At 41.3% G+C, this 21,445-nt stretch overlaps 1 protein-coding gene across 1 annotated transcript in view; it reads right to left on the minus strand.

Annotated features, from left to right (window-relative positions):
* Positions 1 to 21,445, minus strand: part of trip4 (thyroid hormone receptor interactor 4) — a 112,521-nt gene that overhangs the window by 85,880 nt on the left and 5,196 nt on the right. Inside the window, exons 2-6 of the mRNA XM_073024930.1 lie at positions 21,098 to 21,267; positions 18,148 to 18,284; positions 8,723 to 8,935; positions 6,403 to 6,487; positions 466 to 595 (exon numbers count right to left, since the gene is read on the minus strand). Coding sequence (XP_072881031.1) covers positions 466 to 595; positions 6,403 to 6,487; positions 8,723 to 8,935; positions 18,148 to 18,284; positions 21,098 to 21,267 — 735 coding nt within the window. The remainder of the gene's footprint in view (positions 1 to 465; positions 596 to 6,402; positions 6,488 to 8,722; positions 8,936 to 18,147; positions 18,285 to 21,097; positions 21,268 to 21,445) is intronic.

The raw sequence follows: 21,445 nt of genomic DNA on the forward strand, positions 1-21,445 counted from the left end.
CACAGTGTAATTCCAATAAATAAAATCAAGAGAGTTGCAGATGCTGGAAATCCAGAGGAACACATACAAAATGCTGGAGGCACTCAACAGGTCAGGCAGCATCTATGGAATGGAATAAAGAATTGACAATTCAGGCCAAGATCCTTCATCAGCACTGGAAAAGAAGGGGGATGAATCCAATGAATCTGTGATGTAACATCTTCAAAGGCCATTATATCCAAATGAGATACGGTGACCAAATATGACCAGATACTCCAGATGAATAACTACTGGATCTATTTAACTAAGAGTTTTAATTCCTACACTATTATCCAGATAGCGTTTTTATGATCCTCCGAATAACTTCATAGTCACAAAACTAGTGTGAGAATGTCAGAGTTAATTGTAACATTTGCAGATGTTTAATCATATTTTTGATTCAAATTACTCAATGAGACAGAGACTGTGTTATGTTCTTTCTCTTACCTGGTTTTATCGTACTCCAATAGTTTGTCTTTGTGTTTAATGGCTTTCTCTAGCCCGGCCTTCAGAACCACTTCCTGATGGGGCAGCAGGTCCCTCTCAAAGGTATCAGGATTCAGTGACACATCTGGACCTAAAAGAATCCAACAGGTTTCAAATTCCGCCCTCATGACATATCCATAGCAAAGTCAAGTTAATGCCATTACAGTGCTCTTGTAGAGTTCTAGGTTCGGAGTCTGACCAAGTTAAAAAAAAATCATTGCCAGATTGCTAAGCTAAGAAGTGTTTCCATAAGCATAAGGTATTTTAGAATCTGCTGATGTATTTAATTAAAGCCTTTGAAACAAAATAACTTGAAGATTTTTACTGGGGTAGAATACCATTAAAGGTTGTGGAAATTTTGGAAGATGATTCAGTGATCACCCTCCTTAATTTTCATAATCTTCAGTAGTGGAGGTTGGTGAACTAGAAGGAGAGGACAATTCAGAATGGATGTTAGGCCAAAAGGCCTGTCTCTGTGCTATTACTCCACAACAAGGATGACCCTATCCATGTTCTGGTCAAGATTTTGTGTTTCTAATAAAAACATTGTTCAACTTCATTTGCAATTAAGATTATGTCCATGCAATTTAAAGCCAATGAAGTAAAATCATTGTAATAATGTAGAAATACTTTGACACATAGCAAGCACCCACAAACTGAGCAGAACTGCAATGCAATCATGAGCAGATCATCAGTTTTAGTGATGTTGCCTGAGGAATTACGATCTGGTCAGGAAGTACAGGATCTTTTGCTTTATAGTGCCAAACAGAGACGACAGACCAGGCTTAAGTACACAATCCACTCCAACGAGCAGTACCTTCAACAGTGTAGCATTCACACAGCATCCTTGAAAGGTTGGCTGGTAACTCCCAAGGTATTTGAGGAAAACAGCTGCTTTGCCTCCAACGATTAGTTAAGTTTCGCACATCGGCTGTTTGGTCAAACTTCTGGAGGAACTGAAACTTTGCACATCTTCAGAAGCACTGCACCCTCTAAGCTGCATGGGTGTGCAGCCTGACATTGTTTACTTATGTTGTGAGTTGTGGTTTGTGTTTTCTTTGATGTGCACACTACAGAAAAAAAAACTTTTAAAGTACCGCGCAGTTATCAGGCTGTGTAAAAATTTCTTGCTCAGAGCAATGGTTGGTCCATGAAGCTGGAAATGTTGCTCAGAAGTGTAGAAATTAGATCACTGTAGTACATTGATCCGGCTAATTCATTAAACTACAGTTTTCCAATACACTGAAGTACAAGACTAACGGCCTTCCAATCTTCCCCGTCATCCAGAGCTTATTTATTCATTGTTTAACAATCAATAATTTCACTTTAAAATATCAGGTTTCACTTAAAAATTGCAATACATGGTGTAAGTAACATTATTGATGCTTGGGAAGTATTCAAAATTAGCTAAATGACAACATATGATAAACACTGCAACCATTCCACTGCTGGGAAGGGAGGTTGAGTAATAGGGTGTAGGCTGTCCCAATTAATCGTCATTCCAGGGAATTAATTTAGTTGCCAAGGTGAGTAATCTTTCAGTTGCGCTCAATTCACCATGGGGAGTAACTCAGCTGAGGCTTGACACTTTACCAGGACAAACACACTATGGAATTAATCCTCATCGCGCAGCTTGTTACAGCAATCAGTAAGTAACTGGCACCCACTGACTTCACAGCGGTCAGTACAAACTTCATTCACTGTACGAACTTTTTACTGCACTAACCAAACCTGCACTTTTAACAGACAAGAGTTCAAAATATTGAAGGGAAATATTTGGGAACAGCCTTGGGCCTACGACATATATGTCAAACTCAAGGCCCGCGGGCCAAATCCGGCCCGCGGTGGAATTATCTTTGGCCCGCGAGATAATATCTAATTACTATTAAAGCTGGCCCCTGTAATCGAAGCGCCTATGGCATATGATATGGCTAATGCTGAGTTTATTCAGGTACCAAGTTTTCAGGGTTTTTAGTGTTTATTCGGCAGTCTTGCTCGGCAGTCTTCTTCATAAGAAACGGAATTTGTAAAGTGAAACACTTTGTAGTTATAGCAGAGACTGAGACACATGAGAGCAGGCTGAAAAAACGGAGGCAACGAAAGCTGCGTTCGCACGCGTCCGACTGATCCGGCCCGCATGAAGCTGCATTTTGCTCAATCCGGCCCGTGACCTAAAATGAGTTTGACACCCCTGGCCTACGATATCCATGCCAACACTGAAGCCAATTTAAACAGCACATTGACCTGCAATTGGTCTAAATCCCTCTGTACCCTGCCTGGTCATGCACCGGACTAAATGCATCTTGAACATTACTATCGTATCTGCTTCCACTACCTCCCCTGACAGTGGGTTCTATTTACCCCAGTTTGTGTGAAAAAAATATGCCATGCTAATCTCTTTTAAACTTTCCCTTTCTCACCTTAAAGGTATGTCCTCTAATATTTGATGTTTCCAACCTGGGAAAAAGACTCTGACTATCTACAGCTCTCACAACTTTAATGTACTTCTAACACATTGCCCTCAGCCTCTGACGCTTCAGAGAAAACTATCCAAGTTTGTCCAACCTCTCCTTATAGATTCAGTAACAACTTTAACAGGACTTATATAAATACTTGAAGAGACAATATCTGTGGTGTTATGACAAACAAAAAATATTATTGCATCATTCAAAGATCCCACCTCAGAGCTTGAAACCAATCACTTTACTTGACAAATGAGATGAACATTCCTACCATAATAACAAGGAGCAATACCTTATATACATTATATATTCCAGGTGGGGGATTCATCCCTACCAAAGGAGGTGTAAGGCACTCATTCCCTCCACCACCCCGCAGATCACCCATGGATAAGGCTTTGTACCTGCTTAGCCCCCAGTCAGGGTCGCGTGAAGCCATGAGAGCAGGTGGTAGATGGTCATTTGAGCAGCTGGTGCATATCACAAGTCCTGGTTATGTGACCACTGACACCAGGCAGACATTCTCTGAAGAGTATTGATAATGGCTAGGGTCATCTGTCTTGTAAAGACACTGCCCAGAAGAAGGCAAACCACTTCTGAAGAAAAATTTGCCAAGAGCAATCATAATCAAAAGACCACGATCGCCCATGTCATACGACACATATCGATGATGATGATGATATTGTATACAATGGGCAGCACAGTAGCATACTGGTTAGCACAATTACTTTATAGCGCCAGTGATCACAGATCAGGGTTCAATTCCCGCCACTGTCTATAAGGAGTTTGCACGTTCTCCCCGTGACTGTGTGGATTCACTCCTGGAGTTCCAGATACTTCCCACATTCCAATGATGTACAGGTTAGTGCTGGGGTTAGTAAGGTGTGGGCATGCTATGGTGACGACGGAAGCATCGGGACACTTGCAAGTTGCTCCCAGCGCCACCCTCGTTGATTTGACGCAAGTGATGTAATTCACTGTATATTTTCATGTACACGTGACATCATGCTCAAATTACTGTTCAATACCACAAAACTCAGCTGACAGCCACATCTCAATTGATGGTGACATTCCAGAGTCAAAAGATCATAGGTTTAAGCTCCACTCCAGAGTCCAGAGCCCACATCTAGACTGACTATACCTGGGTAGTACAGAAGGAATCTTTCTGACTATACCTGACTTTCAGAAGGAATCTCAAATGGAGGATTTTCCTCTCGGGTAAAAATGAGAGTTGTGCTATTTCACAAGAACCACATAAAGATAACAGCTGCTGTTTATGTAGTATCGCTCACATCATATAATGTCTCAAGGTGCTTCACAGAATTGCTAGCAAACAAAACTGTACACCAGCTGTGCAAGGTGTAACTTGCTCAAGAGCATGGTTAAGGAGAGTCTTAGGAGAAAAATGAGGAAAAGAGACTTAGAAAATTATTTGCAGATGCAGGGGATAGACAGCAGAGGATGCAGTCACTGGTACTGAAACGATGAAGAAGCAAGATTTAAAGCAATATTATCATGGAGACACAGTTGTGGGAATTATGAGCAGATTCAAACTCCCGGGAGTGCACATCTTGTGCAGCCTCTCATGGTCCCAGAACACACACTACACAATCAGGAAAGCTCATCAACTCCTTTACTTTCTGAGGAGGCTGAAGAGCTCTAGACTATGCACATTTACACTCACATCATGCTAAACTGCAGAGCGCTGGACGATGCACATATCACATATGGATCATATTATGCTAAAGTGCACATCACTGCTTGATACGGAAACTGCACTGGGGCGGAAAGGTAGGCTCTACAACGGGTAGTCAAAACTGCCTAGTGCATCACTGGCATTAGCCTACCCGCTATATTTTATATATATATATATATATATATAAATAAAAGGTGTCAGAAAAGGGCCAGCAACATCACAAAGGATCCCACACACCCTGCTCATGACTCTTTGTTCCACTCCTATCAGAGAGGATTATCTGTACATCCTCATGTCACTTTATGGACATACAATCAACCTATGTATATAGGCTATTTTATGTATTTACACTCTATTTATTGTGTTTTTAAAATTATTATTGTGTCTTTTTCTTATTGTATTTTATTGGTGCTACATCAGATCCAGATTAACAATTATTTCATTTCCCCTTTACATTTTTGCACTGAAAATTATATTAAACAATCTTGAATTATGAATCCTAAATTGTCAGGATGAAAATTACAGCGATAAGGCAGAGAGAGAGATTAAAAGAAAATATGTTCTATTCCCTGCCAGAAAAAGAGAACAACATGGAAGCAGAATCTTAGCTGCAAACTGCTGGCTGGAATCCATCGTGTGACTTAACTGTTTTCAGTTCAGACAGTGATCAAGTTAAAGGAATTGGACCTTTACAATACTAGATGCCATTTTTCCCTATCAACCAAGGCTAAATTTAAACTTTGTTCCTGAAGTGACCAGCACCCTTTAACAAGAGCATCGGTGGACTCAGAGGAGAGGGTGATGTAACAGGTGGTGCAGCTACCATAGCTCCAGGGTTGTGGGTTTGATTTCTGTAGTGCCCTGCAATGCAGTGAGTGTAGAAATCGCCTGCTGCCCCTACGACAACGTGAACTTTCTCCAGGGGTCATAGTTTCCTCCAATGCCCCAGAGCAGTGCTTTGAGGCATTGGCTGTTGTAAACTGCTGCTGGCATTAGCAGGTGGCAGAGGAATTGGAGGGAGTTGACCATCACAAAATAATTGGTCACAGGGAAATAAACTGAGTTGTCCCAAGAGCCAGCGTAGACATGAGGAACTAAATGATCTCCTGTTGTATGAAAATTTGAAATGTGAAGAAATAAGATTAAATGGGACCTCCCCTTTCTCAGATTTGGCATTGTGCTAGGTAAGGAGTTGCAATAAGCTAGTCTGCTGCAGATGGCTCCACTCAAACTAAATCTGACCTACCAAATGCATGTGAACACCTGCTTTAGAGATGGTTGATAATCAGTAGAATCAAAAACCTCGGGAGTGTCTTGTCTGTATTTACTAAATTGCAATAAGGTATATAACAGAACCATCCAACTGAATAGAGACAGGCTGTAATAAAATCATCTAGAAATTCAGGTGAAGTTCTATAACAGAAAATTAGTCTAATGTGGAACTTCCCACAATGTTTGCACAAACATATTTAAGAGAAGTTGGATAAATACAAAGTAAGTTCAAGCCTCATACTAATCAGGGAGGTGAAGAGAAGTTGGGGAAGGTTTGTGTGGAGCACGAGCACCAGAAATGAACCATCAGCTCAAATGATCTTGTCTGTAATGCACACTGAATGTAACATTCCCTTCCAGGACAGCAGGCTGGTGTAGGCCCAACCTGTTTCTTGACAAATGCAGCATATATGCCCATTTCATCCATCCAGTAGAGAACAGTAGTTTCAGTTCATCAGATATATAACTAACCTGCAGTTCCCATGAGTTTCTTGCGCAATTTCTGACTCTTGTTGGAGTCATGGACAAGGATCTCTTGCTCCTCTTTTGTGCAAACCTACAAGAAATACATTTAAATGAAAAGATACTTAAATGAAAAACTTAAAAGAATATAGCAAAAATCCCTGACCGTAACAATGAAGTTTGTGCAATAATTGGTCTGCTTGAGGAGTAGCTGTGAGGACAGGCTACTTTGAATAAGGTCATTAATCTCTCTAAATGACAAAAGCAAGTATCTCGGATCTTGTTCCCAAAGGTGGGAAAAATGTAAGGAAGCATGCTGCAGAGTACAGAATAATTACAGGGACACGTGGTAGTTATACAAACACACAAAATTAGAATTGAACTAGGGGACTTGACTCCTCAAACATGTCCCACTGTTCAATACGCTCAAGGATAATCTGCCCCACGACTCATCTTCTCTGTACCAGTTTTCCATGATGCGCAATTCCCTGATCTTTTAGAAATGCATCTACTTTCCCTTTAAATACTCCCCATGATCTATCTTCACAACCTCTACATAGCAAAGAACTCCAGAGATTCACCACCCTTTGTGAGAAGTAGTGCCATGTACTTCAGTTTTAAATGACTGATCCTTATCGCATAACTACTCCTCCTTGTTTGAGACTCTCCCACTAGTGGAAACATCTCAACACGACTCTTTCGGGTTTTGGCTTGAAACGTCGACTGTACTTTTTTCCGTAGACGCTGCCTGGCCTACTGAGTTCCTCCAGCATCATGTGTGTGTTGCTTGGATTTCCAGCATCTGCAGATTCTCCTCTTGTTTGTCAACATGACTCTTCAATGTTTTATTATGATCACCCCTTCTATATGCCAAAAATACATTTCCCTGTAATTGGTCTGTGGCAGAAGGGGAACCACAAGAGTCCACTCAAGCAACCTCTGCAGTTCTACAAGCCATGCACAGATGAAGACATCACGCAGTGAAAGGTACATTCACTAGAGCGATTAGCAGGACGGGCCTAATTAATGAGTGTAATGGTAATTAGACATTGCTAAAGGATGATAGGGTATATGACTGCATTCACACATCAACTTATTCACAATGTCAAGTTCAGAGGCAGGCAAATTCACCTAACTACGTCACTCAGCACTTACACTAGAATATACTTCTACTTAGTTCTAGAGTATATGTACTTTAAAAAACAAGAGTATACTAATCAGCTCCCCCCCCCCCCCGCCCCCCGGTACAAGCCCTGCCATTCAATATGATCACAAGTGATACGTCCCAGGCCTCAATAACTGCTCCACTCTCAACACCTTCCTCCTCTACTAAATGAACCAATAAGAGCTATTGAGGTGTTCCATTGTGTGTTAACAGCTTCACACCATCTCAACTGACTGCTTCTGTCTGTCAACCACAAAGCAATCACCAACACCACAGTCCCCATTAGTCCGCTCACCTGGAATGGTCATGCCACGGCTGGGATCGATGAATAACTATCAAACTGGTCAATTCTTTATTCTTAGCCATAGAATGCCCAACCCCTTTCCCTTCCTGCAAACCTGGGTCTGGACCAAATCAGGTAATCTAGCCAAGATCTAAAATCTTTGGGATCCATATAGATCAAGAGCACGTTAATAACAGCAATATTTGGTCAATTAGTTATTGACTAATAACTGAAAACTGATTTGAAATCCGTGCAGAAATTAGAACAAACAATAGATACTGTACTGTGCAAAAGTTTTAGCCACATACATATAGCTAGGATGCCTAAGACTTCTGTTGTAATTTTATGCATTGCACTGTGCTGCTGCCACAAAAACAAGACAAATTTCATGACATGTGTGAGTGATGATAAACCTAATTCCGATGTGGGTCTCTTCTGTGGACAGAGAGTGAGAAGGGAATCATGAGAAAAGGGGAAGAGAGCGGGCTCCAGACAGACATTCTGTAATGATCAATAAACCAATGGTTTGGAATCAAATTACCTTGCCTGGTGTCTCAGAGCTGGGTGTGTCAGCACCCATACAGTCCTCCACTGCCCTGGAACAACTTCTCTGCACTTGTCCCACACCCCTCCATCCTCGCCATTCCCAATATCTTTGCTCCCACCAGATTTATAAACTTGCTCTCCACTCCATGTTGACAAAATACAGTACTATGTAGAAGTCTTAGGCACTCTAGCTGTATATATGTGCCTAAGACTCTCGCACTGTACATACAGCACCCAGTGAGGTAAACAGAACTCTTTGCTCAAGCTAGCTAATTGCTATTTCTGAGATGATGGAATTGAAAATGGTTCAGCAGGTCAGAATGCTCTGTACTCACCAGCATTCCACAGAACGTGCAGGGTCCCGAGCCTTCCTGCACACAGACGATGCGGCCACAGCCCAGGCAGTTGTTGATGAGCTTGTGCATCTGTCCCAAACACTCACAGGGATGGCGGCCTGGGAGGATCACAGCAAGTCTGTCCTCACCCTCTTTTGAGTACAGAGACAAGTATTTTGTCTTCTTCTTGGTTGAAGAAGTAGCCTCCTGTGCCTGGTGAAAATAGAAGCAAAAAAATATGATCTAGGAAAGAGACACAAGAGAGTACAGATGCTGGAATCCGAAACAAGTAAGAACCAGCTGGGTCAAGCAGTATTTATGAGGAGAAATGGATAACTGCCATTTTGGGTCCAGACCCTTCAGCTGGACTGCATCTGTGATGTAAGAAACATGGCAGCTCACACAAACACCAGGGAGATAATTAAAAAACATATTGTGTTCAAATGTCATTGTGAATCAATGCACAGAGTTATACAACAGTAACAGGCCCTTTGACTCACCACATCCATGCCAACCTTTACGTTCATCTAAACCAGGTGTTCCCAATCTTTTTGTATGCCATGGAGTCTTACCATTAACCGAGGGGTCCATGGACCCCAGGCTGGGAACCCCTGATCTAAACTAATCTCACCTGGCTGCCTTATGTCTGTATCCGTCCATATCTTGTCTATGGATTGTATTCAACTCCACCACCTCCTCAGGCAGTGTGTTCTAGATATCTGTGGTGTGGAATCCTGAGCACTAGACCAGGAAAAGTGAAGGAGGAATACACTGGAATGGATGGAGTTGTCATATCATAAATGATTAAAGAAACAAGAATTGGTATTGGAATTAAGAATAAGGAGTGATCTTATTGAAATATAACACAGGAGCTGGTTGTGGATTATAGGAGGAATGGAGACAGGCTAACCCCTAGCGACATCAATGGATCTGGGGTTGAGAGGGTAAACAGCTTTAAGTTCCTCGGCATCCATGTTACCGAGGATCTTATGTGGTCTGTACACACCAGCTCTGTGGTGAAAAAGGTACAACAGCGCCTCTTTCACCTCAGACGGTTGAAGAAGTTTGGTATGGGCCCCTAAATCCCAAGAACTTTCTACAGAAGCATAACTGAGAACATCCTGACTGGCTGCATCACTGCCTGGTACGGGAACTGTACTTCCCTCAATCGCAGGATTCTGCAGAGAGTGGTACAAACAGTCCAGCGCATTTGCAGTTGTGAACTACCCATGACTCAGGACATTTACAAAGACAGGTGTGAAAAAAGGGCCCGAAGGATCACGGGCACCCAAGTCACCCCGACTACAATCTATTCCAGCTGCTACCATCTGGGAAAAGCCAGAACCAACAGGGTCCGGGACAGCTTCTTCCACCAGACCATCAGACTGATTAACTCACGCCGATCTGAGTGAATTTTTATGTTACATTGACTGTTCTATTTATTATAAATTACTATGATTGCACATTGCATATTTAGACAGAGACGTAACATAAAGATTTTTAATCCTCATGTATATGAAAAATGTAAGAAATAAATTCAATTCAATACTGAGGAAGTACACCAGAGTAGTTATCAAAACTTTCCTGCTCATGGGAGAATCTCAAAAGAGTGGACATAAATACAGAATTAAAGGGGAGATTAATGGAAGCCAAGTGGAATTGACAGGGTTGTCCCATCTTCCAATGTCTGCCCCATAAAGCACCTCCTGCCGTGTCTGTAGAAGGAACTGTGATCATGACCCATTTCAAAATTTGGATGGATGGACTTAAATTATCCTCATCATTAAGTAGGACAATGCTTCTCACCCTCTACATGCCAGCTTCATTGAACAGAGGAGCCCTTTTAGTAAAAGACTAAGACAAATGCGCTGCTCCAACGAGTGCTATATGAGGTCATTCTTACCCTCAGCCATTAGGATCTACAATGAGTCAACCTATAGCCAGAGATGTGATGACTCCTTCTGTTGGACTGTTTGAGGTAACTTACTTTTTATTCTTTCTACTTTTCTTCCAATATTTATATCTGTGCATTTAATAATGCTACTGTGACACTGTAATTTCCTTTGGGATTAATAAAGTATCTATCTGGTTGCTCACTTTCAGCAGCACCATCTTAAACTGGAAACCACAATAAATATAAAAGGAATCTTATAAAACAAATGTACAAGTAACTGTTATACACGCAGAATTGATTGTGTGTGTATATAAAATGACGCTGGATGATGTGCATGCAGTGGTGGTGGATGCCTGTGGGGTGGGTTGAGATATTGATTAGCCTGACGGTTTGGGGATGTAACTGTTTTTGAGGCTAGTGGTCCTGGCATGAATGCTGCGCAATCTCTTCCCTGATGTGAACCTTTCACTACATAAGGTCTTCCAAGGCATTTTATAGCCAATTACATGTCATCATGGTTGCTAAGTAGATAGCTTAATTGACAATTGCCCACATAAAGTAATGAGCTATTCACTTGATATTTAGTTTTTGTTAATGTTGGCTGGAAGATAAATATTGACCAAAGCACTTTGAAGAATCACAAAATAAGCCATAACTGTTTAAACAACTGAAAGTGCAGCATTCAATAGACAGTAGGTGCAGGAGTGGGCCATTCGGCCCTTCGAGCCAGCACCACCATTCAATGTGATCATGGCTGATCATCCACAATCAGTTCCCCGTTCCTGCCTTCTCCCCATATCCCTTGACTCCGCTATCTTTAAGAGCTTTATCTAACTCTTTCTTGAAAGCATTCAGAGAATTGGCCTCCACTGCCTTCTGAGGCAGAGCATTACATAGATCCACAACTCTCTGGGTGAAAAAGTTTTTCCTCAACTCCGTTCTAAATGGCCTACCCCTTATTCTTAAACTGTGGCCTCTGGTTCTGGACTCCCCCAACATTGGGAACATGTTTCCTGCTTCTTGCATGTCCAATCCCTTAATAATCTTATATGTTTCAATCAGATCCTCTCTCATCCTTCTAAATTCCAGTGTATACAAGCCCAGTCGCTCCAATCTTTCAACATATGACAGTCCCGCCATCCTGGGAATCAACCTCCTGAACCTACGCTGCACTCCCTCAATAGCAAGAATGTCCTTCCTCAGATTTGGAAACCAAAACTGAACACAATACTCCAGGTGTGGTCTCACACCTTCTATATGAGTTTAGTTTACATGCGCAGAACTGGCATGAGACTTAAACTCAAAGATCACAGGTGACTGTTTATCTAGATTTTAAGACTCACGCTGTATTTGATTGAGTGATTTAGAGTCATCGAGATGTACTGCTTTTTCAAGATAGGGTAACTGCCAAGTATGTAGCAGAGCAGCTAGCACAATGTTTCACAGTGCCAGAGAACCGATGTTCTCCCTGTGACTGTATGGGTTTCCTCCAGGTGCTCCGGTTTCCTCCCACATTCCAAAGATGTATAGGTTAGTAAGGATTAGTAAATTATGGGAATGCTGTGGTGCTGTAGGCGCCAGAAAGATGGTGACACTTGCAGGCTGCCCTTGGACCTTGATAGTCATTGATTCAAATGACTTGTTTTGATGTACATGTGACAAAAAAGGTTAATCATTGTTAACACAAGGAAATCTGCAGATGCTGGAAGTTCAAGCAACACACACAAAATACTGGTGGAATGCAGCAGGCCAGGCAGCATCTATAGGTAGAAGTATAGTCGACGTATCGGGCCGAAACCCTTCGTCAGGACTAACTGAAAGAGATCATTGTTAAGCGTCTATCTTTGCATAATGCTGCTGAAATGACTTTAGAACAAGGGTTCCCACCCTGGGATCCATGAATCCCTTGCGTAATGGTATTGGTCCATGGCATAAAAAAGGTTGGGAACCCCCTGCTTTAGAACCTTTCCTTATCCTTTCCCATAGTAATAAACACAAGTGCAAAAACAATACAAGCAAAAGTGGCCTGCAAGTTTGAGCGGTGAAGAACCTCCTCAAACAAACCCAGGAGAAAGATAACCAAATAGTTATCACACCTCCAAAGCCACAATACCAGATCAAAATGTATGATCAAGTATCACAGACAAAGGAATGAGTCTTAATAAATCAAAGTTTTATACCAATTTTTTAAAAAATGATGTACTTCATTCTTCACTCATTATACCTCATCAAATGGTTAAAATACAAATTGCAAACTTTTTTCCTATGCAACTTTTTCCAATAACACATTTTCATTATTCAAGGAACAGGAGCAGATAGGGATCTTGGTCACAGAGACTTCAGACAGGCGTGGGTGCATTCCATGAACTAACAGCACTGCTTATCATCATTCTAAGATTTGCCAATTCCATTCTCTCAGGCAAGTCCAAGCGATCCCATGAGTGCTGTTGAATATTGAAATGAGGATTGTGTGGGTAGCTCAGTGGAATGCAGTTGTTAATACTGAAAATCATTTCCACAATGAGCCCACAATCTTAAACCATTGGTGCCAAGACATTCTTTTTTCAGAATGTGTACTACGTAGACCCAGATGAGTTTCAAAGTCGAAGTAAATTTATTATCAAGTACATATATGTTACCATATACTACCTCAAGAATGATTTTCTTGCAGGAAAATAAAGAAATACAACAGAATTTATGGAAAAACTATACACATTTAAAATCTGACAAACAACTAACGTGCAAGTATTTAATAAATAAATAAATAACACCAGGATAATGACTTGTAAAGTCCAGGAAAGTGAGCTTGTAGATGTGAAATCAGTTCGGAGTTGAGCTAATTGAAGTTTCTCACATTGGTTCAGGAGCCTATTGATTGCAGGGTTATAACTGTTCTTTAACTGGTGGTGTGGGACCTAAGGCTCCTGTACCTCTTGCCTGATGGTAGAAATGAGAAGAGATTATGGCTTAGATGGCGGGGTTCCTTGATGATGGATGCAGCTTTGTTGCTTTCTTCTGGCTCCTTGTAAATGTGATTAATAGTGGGGAGGGCTTGACTGAGATACTGGGCTGTATCCAAGCATGCCGAATCTATGCAAGCTCCCAACAAAGTTCAAAGTAAATGTATTATCAAAGTCAACATATACAACTCTGAGATTCATTTTCTTACAGGCATACTCAATAAATCCACAATAGAACAATAACCATAATAGAATCAATGAAAGACTGCACCAACTTAGTGTTCAACCAGTTTGCAAAAGACAACAAACTGTTCAAATGCAAATTGAAAGAAATAATAATAACAATAATGATAAATAAGCAATAAATATTGAGAGCATGAGATGGAGAGTCCTTGAAAGTGGGTCCATAGGTTGTGGGAACATTTCAATGATGGGGCAAGTGAAGTTCAGTGAAGTTATCCCCTTTGGTTCAAGAGCCTGATGATTGAGAGGTAATGACTCTTCCTGAACCTGGTGCTTTGAGTCCTGAGGTTCCTGTACATTCTTCCTGATGGCAGCAGTGAGAAGAGAATATCTCCTGGGTGGCGGGGGTCGCTAATAATAGATGCTGCTTTCCTGTGATAATGTTTTGTGTCGACGTGCTCTATGGTGGGGAGCGCTTTATCCACGATGGACTGGGCACTATCTACTACTTTCTGTCTGTTCAAGGGCATTGGTGTTTCCATACCCGGCTGTAATGCTCAGTCAATATATTCTCCACTGCACATCTAAAGAAGTTTGTCAAAGTTTTAGATGTCATGCCGATTCTTCGCAAACCAGAGGTGCTGGTGTGCTTTCCTTGTGATGGCATTTACTTCCAGATCCTAAGAAAAATCCTTTGATATAATAATGCCAAGGAATTTAAAGCTACAGACCTCTCCACCTCTGATCCTCTAATGAGGAACAGCTCACGGATATCTGGCTTCTTCTTCCTGAAGTCGATAATCAGCTCTTTGCTTTTGCTGACGTTGCGAGAGGTTGTTGTTGTAGAACCACTCAACCAGATTTTCAATCTCCCTCCTATATTCTTCAGCTTTTATTCAGCCAACAACAGTGGTATCATCAGCAAACTTAAATATGCAATTGGAGCTATACTTAACAGTCATAGGTACAAAGTGAGTAGAGCAGGGAGCTAAACACACTGCCTTGTAGTGAACCTGTGCTGATAGTGATTGTGAAGGAAATGTTAGCAATCTGTAATGCAAATCTGCAAATTAGGAAATTCAGGATCCTTTTGCACAGGAAAGTATCAAGTTTGGAACTTATTGATTAGTTTAGAGGGCTGTCAGTATTGAATGCTGAGCTGTAGTCAATGAAGACCACCTTAATGTATGAATCCTCCATTGTCCAGATATTCCAGAGCTGAGTGAAGAGCCAATAAAATTGCACTTGCTGTTGATCTGTTATGACTGCAGGCAAATTGGAGTGGAACCAGATCACTCCTCAGGCGGGAGTTGATATGTATCATAGCCAACCTCTCAAAGCACTCCATCACAGTGGATGTATTGTAAGTGATACTGGACAATGGTACCAGTACTGGACCAATCAGACCAAATTGGTTAAAAAGGTACAGAAAATAAAGCAAGTTGAGAAACAGGCAATTCCTCCAGAGCATAGATCCAATCAGCAGCTGAGATCCCTCATGGATCAAGGTAAGAATAAGATCATAAAAATTATCAGGAAACCTTTCATTAAACTGTACCTATATCAGATCATTGGAAGCATATTTCAATTAGTCCCATTTCCCTTTTTCTACATTTATATGGTACATTCATCTAAACTATATACTTCTTCTACCACCAAACTGAGCATTCCATATCCTCCGAACAGCCAGAAAGCTACTAATCACCAGTTTCAAAATTGGCCCTGCTTCAACTGCACAGTAGCTGTAATGTTTCCCCTTTGAATAATCATATTTAACCTGAGGGTTGCCTTTGAATTTGCATGAGCAGAATTAAACCCAAAATGAAGCCAACAAAAGACATGAGATATAGTAGGAGAATGAGGGCATTTGGCCCATTGAGTCTGCTCCATCATGGCTGATTTATTATTCCTCTCAACCCCGCTCTCCTGCTTTCTCCCCATAAACTTTGATGTTCACTAATCAAGAACTCAACTCTGCTTTAAATATACACAGTAACTTGGCTTCCACAGCCATCCGTGGCAATGACAGATTTACCACCCTCTGGCTAAAACTCCTCAGGAGAAGCAAAAACTTAAGGAAAATAAACCTCAAATTAGATGTTAGAGTAAGGATATAAAAGTTTTTGATTTATCATTTAAAGTTTACCAAGTAACCCCCCATCTTCAAAACTGAACCAATTGACATTGGTAAAATGAATAAAAAGGAGAAAACTATGAAACTTTAGGACAAGTTTACAAAATCTGTTACTTAGAAAGAATAAGTAATTAAATTGCAGCTGTTGTTTCAACTTGCCAAATCACCCTGAATTCAGGGATTGGCATTATTAAATTCCAATCTGTTATCTGAAAGGGGAGAGAGGGGTGACACATCCATTTAACATCAGTTGCAATTAGAAAAAAGGATCTCTGACCAATTGGTCAAGTGTGAGCTGACTAAAGAGAATCAGCATGAATCTGTGGATTGGCTCACATTTAATTGATCGAATTGAATGGTTGCAAAGGTTCAAAGAGCATCTACGGATGTCATCGGTCTGAACACTGATATAGGATAAGGAACATATGGAACCTCTTAAATGCCTCTACCATATTTACTTTCATCAGTCATCCCCCCAACCCAGCAACACATCGCAGACACCCACCATTTGCTGTGTATAACAGACATCTCCGTTGAAGTTTCGCCCTCTCACTTTAATGCACGTTCTCTGGTATTTGACATCTTACTCTGGGGAAAAAGGCACCAACTGTCTACTGTCCCAATCTTATGAACTTCTGTCATTAAATTGATTGAGGCCTTCTGTTGATCTAGGTCGACCACGAATGTTGCACCCTAGCTGTCAACGTAATAGACAAGTCAAGGCGGTACGATATGGAGAGCAAGCCGTTGCTCATGCAGCAGATTCCCTCTCACCATGCAGTGGATAAATCCAAAGGAACGGCAGAGACCAATACAGTTTGGCACCAGCAGTGTTGCAGAAGTTGCCAGTCTATGTTGACTCTACTAGAGACTCCAGCTCTGGAGTTTTCCTTGGGGTTTACTCCTGAAGCCTGTCCCATGAGTGGTTGTAACTGCAAGGCAGCAGTGGTTGAGACCGGTGAATTCCTTCTCCTAGATGAGCTACCAACCACGGCTGACGAATCCTAGCTGCCCAAAGTGACTGGTTTTAAGGTGCCAGTAACCTGCCTTTGCCCCTTCTCCTATCAGAAGAAACGATTTGCCAGACTTAGTAGCTAAGTCACACATGAAGGCCAGGAGTTGGACTTGGTTGTCAGAGACTATTTGAGACGCAAACCATTGGGAGCATTTAATAGGTAGTGGGAGCTTATCCCCACTACCTCCTCTGGCTATGACAACCTCAAGAAAACATTGAATTGATAAGAAAAGCAAATAAAAAATAACTTCTTCCTGCAAGGGAGTTGAGAACAAATGAGGCACAAATTTAACACCAAAGTTAGTCTAACAAACAACCATATTTTTCTCAAATCAAGAAAGGAACAGAGAAAATCCAGAAAACTCTTCCTAACACACTGTCCTTCGTAAGTCAATTGAAATTTTCCATCTGATGTATAAAGTATTTTACTGAAATCTTATCAGGGTGAAATGGAAAATGGATAAAAGGCAGTTTTGAAAGTATCCTGACTGGTTGCACCATTGCCTGCTACAACAATGTCAATGTACAGGAACGCAAAAGGCTGCAGAGACTTGTGGACACAGCCCTCCCCACTGGCAGGATATACAACAGGAGGTGCTTCAAAGAGGTGGCATCTATCATGAAGGACTCCCCCATCATGCCATCTTCTTGCTGCTACTATCAAGAGAAGGTACAGAAATCTTCAACCACCAAGATAAGGAATAGCTGTTTTTCGACAATCATCAGATTCTTGAACAGACCTGCACAACACTAACCCTACCTCACCAATGAAACACCTTGGACCACATCTTCCACTGCAAAGGCTGCCAAGGACTTGTCCTTGAGAATCAGCATGAATCTGTGGATTGGCTCACATTTAGCTAATCGAATTCTCTTTGTTTTTTGTATTAAGGCATTGCTTTTGCTCAGTCTTTTTCCTCCCGCTCTTTACCGTATTTTATCATTTACATTCCATGTTTTCTCTGCACCTATGGGCTTGTGATGCTACAACAAGCAAGATTTTCATTGTACTTGTACCCCACCATACTGGTGCACATGACAATAAGTTCAACTTGACTTGACAATCAAGAAGAAGAGCATAAGACTCAAAGGTTGAGTGACTTATTAATCCTCAGTAAGTCAAGTCTCAGTGCCTCTGCATCAATTCATCTGCTCTTTTATGTGCAGGAGTGCCCAGAACCGCTTCATTCCTGGGTACCATAAACAAATATAAAAAATGGGTTTTGACTTCAAACCGACCTTCACCAGATCCATTGGTGTTTTAACTTCTTCAGCCGGAGGCTGTTGCTCAGAAATAGGCAGCGGCTCCTGCTTGTTCCGGCCTTTCCGCTTAGACTTCTTGAGCTGGTCACTCGTTTTTGAGAAATCTGAAACATCTGTAAAGAGAAAGACGGACGATGATGGTACACCTTTCACCAACTCAGTTGCTTCAAAGCATTCTACAGGCAGAGAGATACATTTTAAAGTGTAGTTACAATTGTTATCTCAGAAACATGGATCAGGAAGTGGAAGAGTGAGTTAGAATGTTTGCAAATGACCTGAGGTTGTTGGAGCTGTGGATAGTGCAGAATTTGTCGCAGTTAACAACAGGACATTGACAGGATGCAGAGTTGAGAGATTAAATTTGGAGGCAAGAATACAGGGTTAATGGCAGAATACTCAGCAGTATGGAGGAACAAAGTGAACTTGTAGTCCACACCCAAAGATCTCTCAAAGTTGCCTTACAAGTTGACAGGGTTGTTAAGAGATGTATGGTGTGTTGACCTTCACTGGATGGGGAATTGAGCTCAAGATCTGTGACATAACATTGCAACTCTATAAAACTCTGGTTAGACACACTTGAAATATTGTGTTGCAAATATTGCTTTGCCACAGATGAGGCAGGAGGTTCCAGACTATTGGTAGCCTGACAGGCAGCGCACTGCTTCTTTTAGTTATGCTGGGCTGCTGTTTGCTCCTGACACTTGGTTCTCAGTGCCACGGGAATGCTCATTCCTTACTTGGAGAAGTCATGGGATACGCACATCCAGAAGTCAGTGAGGTTAGCACATCTTCCAATAAGGTTTTGAGAACTCTAGTGTGCCAGCAGTCTTTGGCCACTGAGGGAAAGGGGTTGGAAGATTAAGGCCTCAAATTCTGGCACAAACCTCTGTACCTATACCTGGGACCTAGACTACTTACAGAAGGCCCCTCAAAACAATGGATACCCCCCAATGCTGTCTCTGTAGAATCATCCAAATTCATTGAAAGAGCAAGTGAACCAACATTAAGCTACTCTCCCACAGACCAAAGTCCCCAGCACTGAGACTCGGAAGGGCCAGCCAGATGACTGAAGCTCCTTCTCACGTCTTACACTAAATTCTCATAAGTCACTCTATTCCAAGCTCTGTCACAGGATGTGATTACCAGGAAGAATGAGCAAAATTTTTGAAAATAAATATTACCAGGGTCATTATGCATCTAAGACTGCCAAAGGATCTTTTGTATCTGTAGAGTGAACACATGACATCTAATAGTGCAGTTCTGCCTCAGTTCAGTACTGGGCAGCTGAAGTTTGCAGAAATTGTTCAGAATGCTTTAAATTTCACATTTAAAATCCTAATAAATTAGCAGTAAAATCATGGTTGTTATTACTAGAGTTATTATTGGTAAGTTCTTTATAGAGACTGGTGTGTGCGTGGAACTTCTTGCCATGGGTACTGGTAGAGGTAGGTATATTAGGGGCATTTAAGAAACTCTTAGGTAGGCACATGGATGATAGAAAAATGGAGGACTATGTGGAAGGGAAAGGTAGATTGATCTTGAATATGTTAAAAGGTTGACACAACATTGTGAGTATTGGAGTATAAAAGTTGCATTTGCTGTGTAACCAAAACTATGTAGTCAGCTTTGAACTTGCTATTTGCTATGCATGTATCCAATTTAGTAGGAGAATGAAATCTTAAGAATGTAGAAGACAATGGTGTGTTAATGAGAGGCTAGCTAAGAGATGTAGATTATGTAGTCAGCTTTGAGTTTGCTATTTGCTATGCATGTATCCAATTTAGTAGGAGAATGAAATCTTAAGAATGTAGAGGACAATGGTGTGTTAATGAGAGGAAGCTAAGAGATGTAGATTAGAACAGGACTAAGTCAATGGGTAGAAACAATAGTGGCAGATGTACTTGTGATACGCAACTGTAGACCGATTGGATATGCTAATGCAACTAAACCAGGAGATTGATAGATAGATAGATAGATAGATAGATAGATACTTTATTCATACCCATGGGGAAATTCAACTTTTTTTCCAATGTCCCATACACTTGTTGTAGCAAAACTAGTTACATACAATACTTAATTCAGTAAAAAATATGATATGCATCTAAATCACTATCTCAAAAAGCATTAATAATAGCTTTTAAAGAGTTCTTAAGTCCTGGCGGTAGAATTGTAAAGCCTAATGGCATTGGGGAGTATTGACCTCTTCATCCTGTCTGAGGAGCATTGCATCGATAGTAACCTGTCGCTGAAACTGCTTCTCTGTCTCTGGATGGTGCTATGTAGAGGATGTTCAGAGTTATCCATAATTGACCGTAGCCTACTCAGCGCCCTTCGCTCAGCTACCGATGTTAAACTCTCCAGTACTTTGCCCACGACAGAGCCCGCCTTCCTTACCAGCTTATTAAGACGTGAGGCGTCCCTCTTCTTAATGCTTCCTCCCCAACACACCACCACAAAGAAGAGGGCGCTCTCCACAACTGACCTATAGAACATCTTCAGCATCTCACTACAGACATTGAATGACGCCAACCTTCTAAGGAAGTACAGTCGACTCTGTGCCTTCCTGCACAAGGCATCTGTGTTGGCAGTCCAGTCTAGCTTCTCGTCTAACTGTACTCCCAGATACTTGTAGGTCTTAACCTGCTCCACACATTCTCTATTAATAAAAAATTGCTATAAAAAATGCTATGTACAAGGATCAGTGGGCAATCGGCGACTAGCTCAATGACTGTCTCAGCTTTGATTTGCAAATTAAAGTTTAATACTTCTTGAAGAATCTTCTGCGTCTCCTGGTCATTTGTGGGGCACGAGAAACCACAACATGAGCTGAAGGTTCTAGAGTGCTATTTTCTTCTATGTGCTATAATTCTGAGCCAAAAATTTGAAAATTCAGGAGATTACATTTCTGTACTCAGTTTGCATGTACCATCTTTTTTCCTGTATAATTGTCCTTGACCAGGAGTAGGTGATTCTCGTGACTGCTTCCACCTTTTCAGCAGCTCACTGGTGAAAAGTCGCTTCTTTCCATCAGTCCCTTGCAACAAGTCGGCAACATACTCCTCAATTTCTTCTGCACTTTCCATCGACAAAATATACCTGTTAATTACAAAACCAAATGATTTTCTTGTACAATGGGGAAGGAGTGAGAGCTGAAATTTAAAACTTGTATGACGGTTAGAGGAAGTAGACACGTATCACTTGCTATAGAGGTACAGGATCACAAGAGACGGCAGAGTGTTGTAAACTCAATCAGCTCCATCACATGCACAACCCT

This window comes from Hemitrygon akajei, chromosome 21, assembly GCF_048418815.1.
Source record: "Hemitrygon akajei chromosome 21, sHemAka1.3, whole genome shotgun sequence".
Taxonomy (NCBI): Eukaryota; Metazoa; Chordata; class Chondrichthyes; order Myliobatiformes; family Dasyatidae; genus Hemitrygon; species Hemitrygon akajei.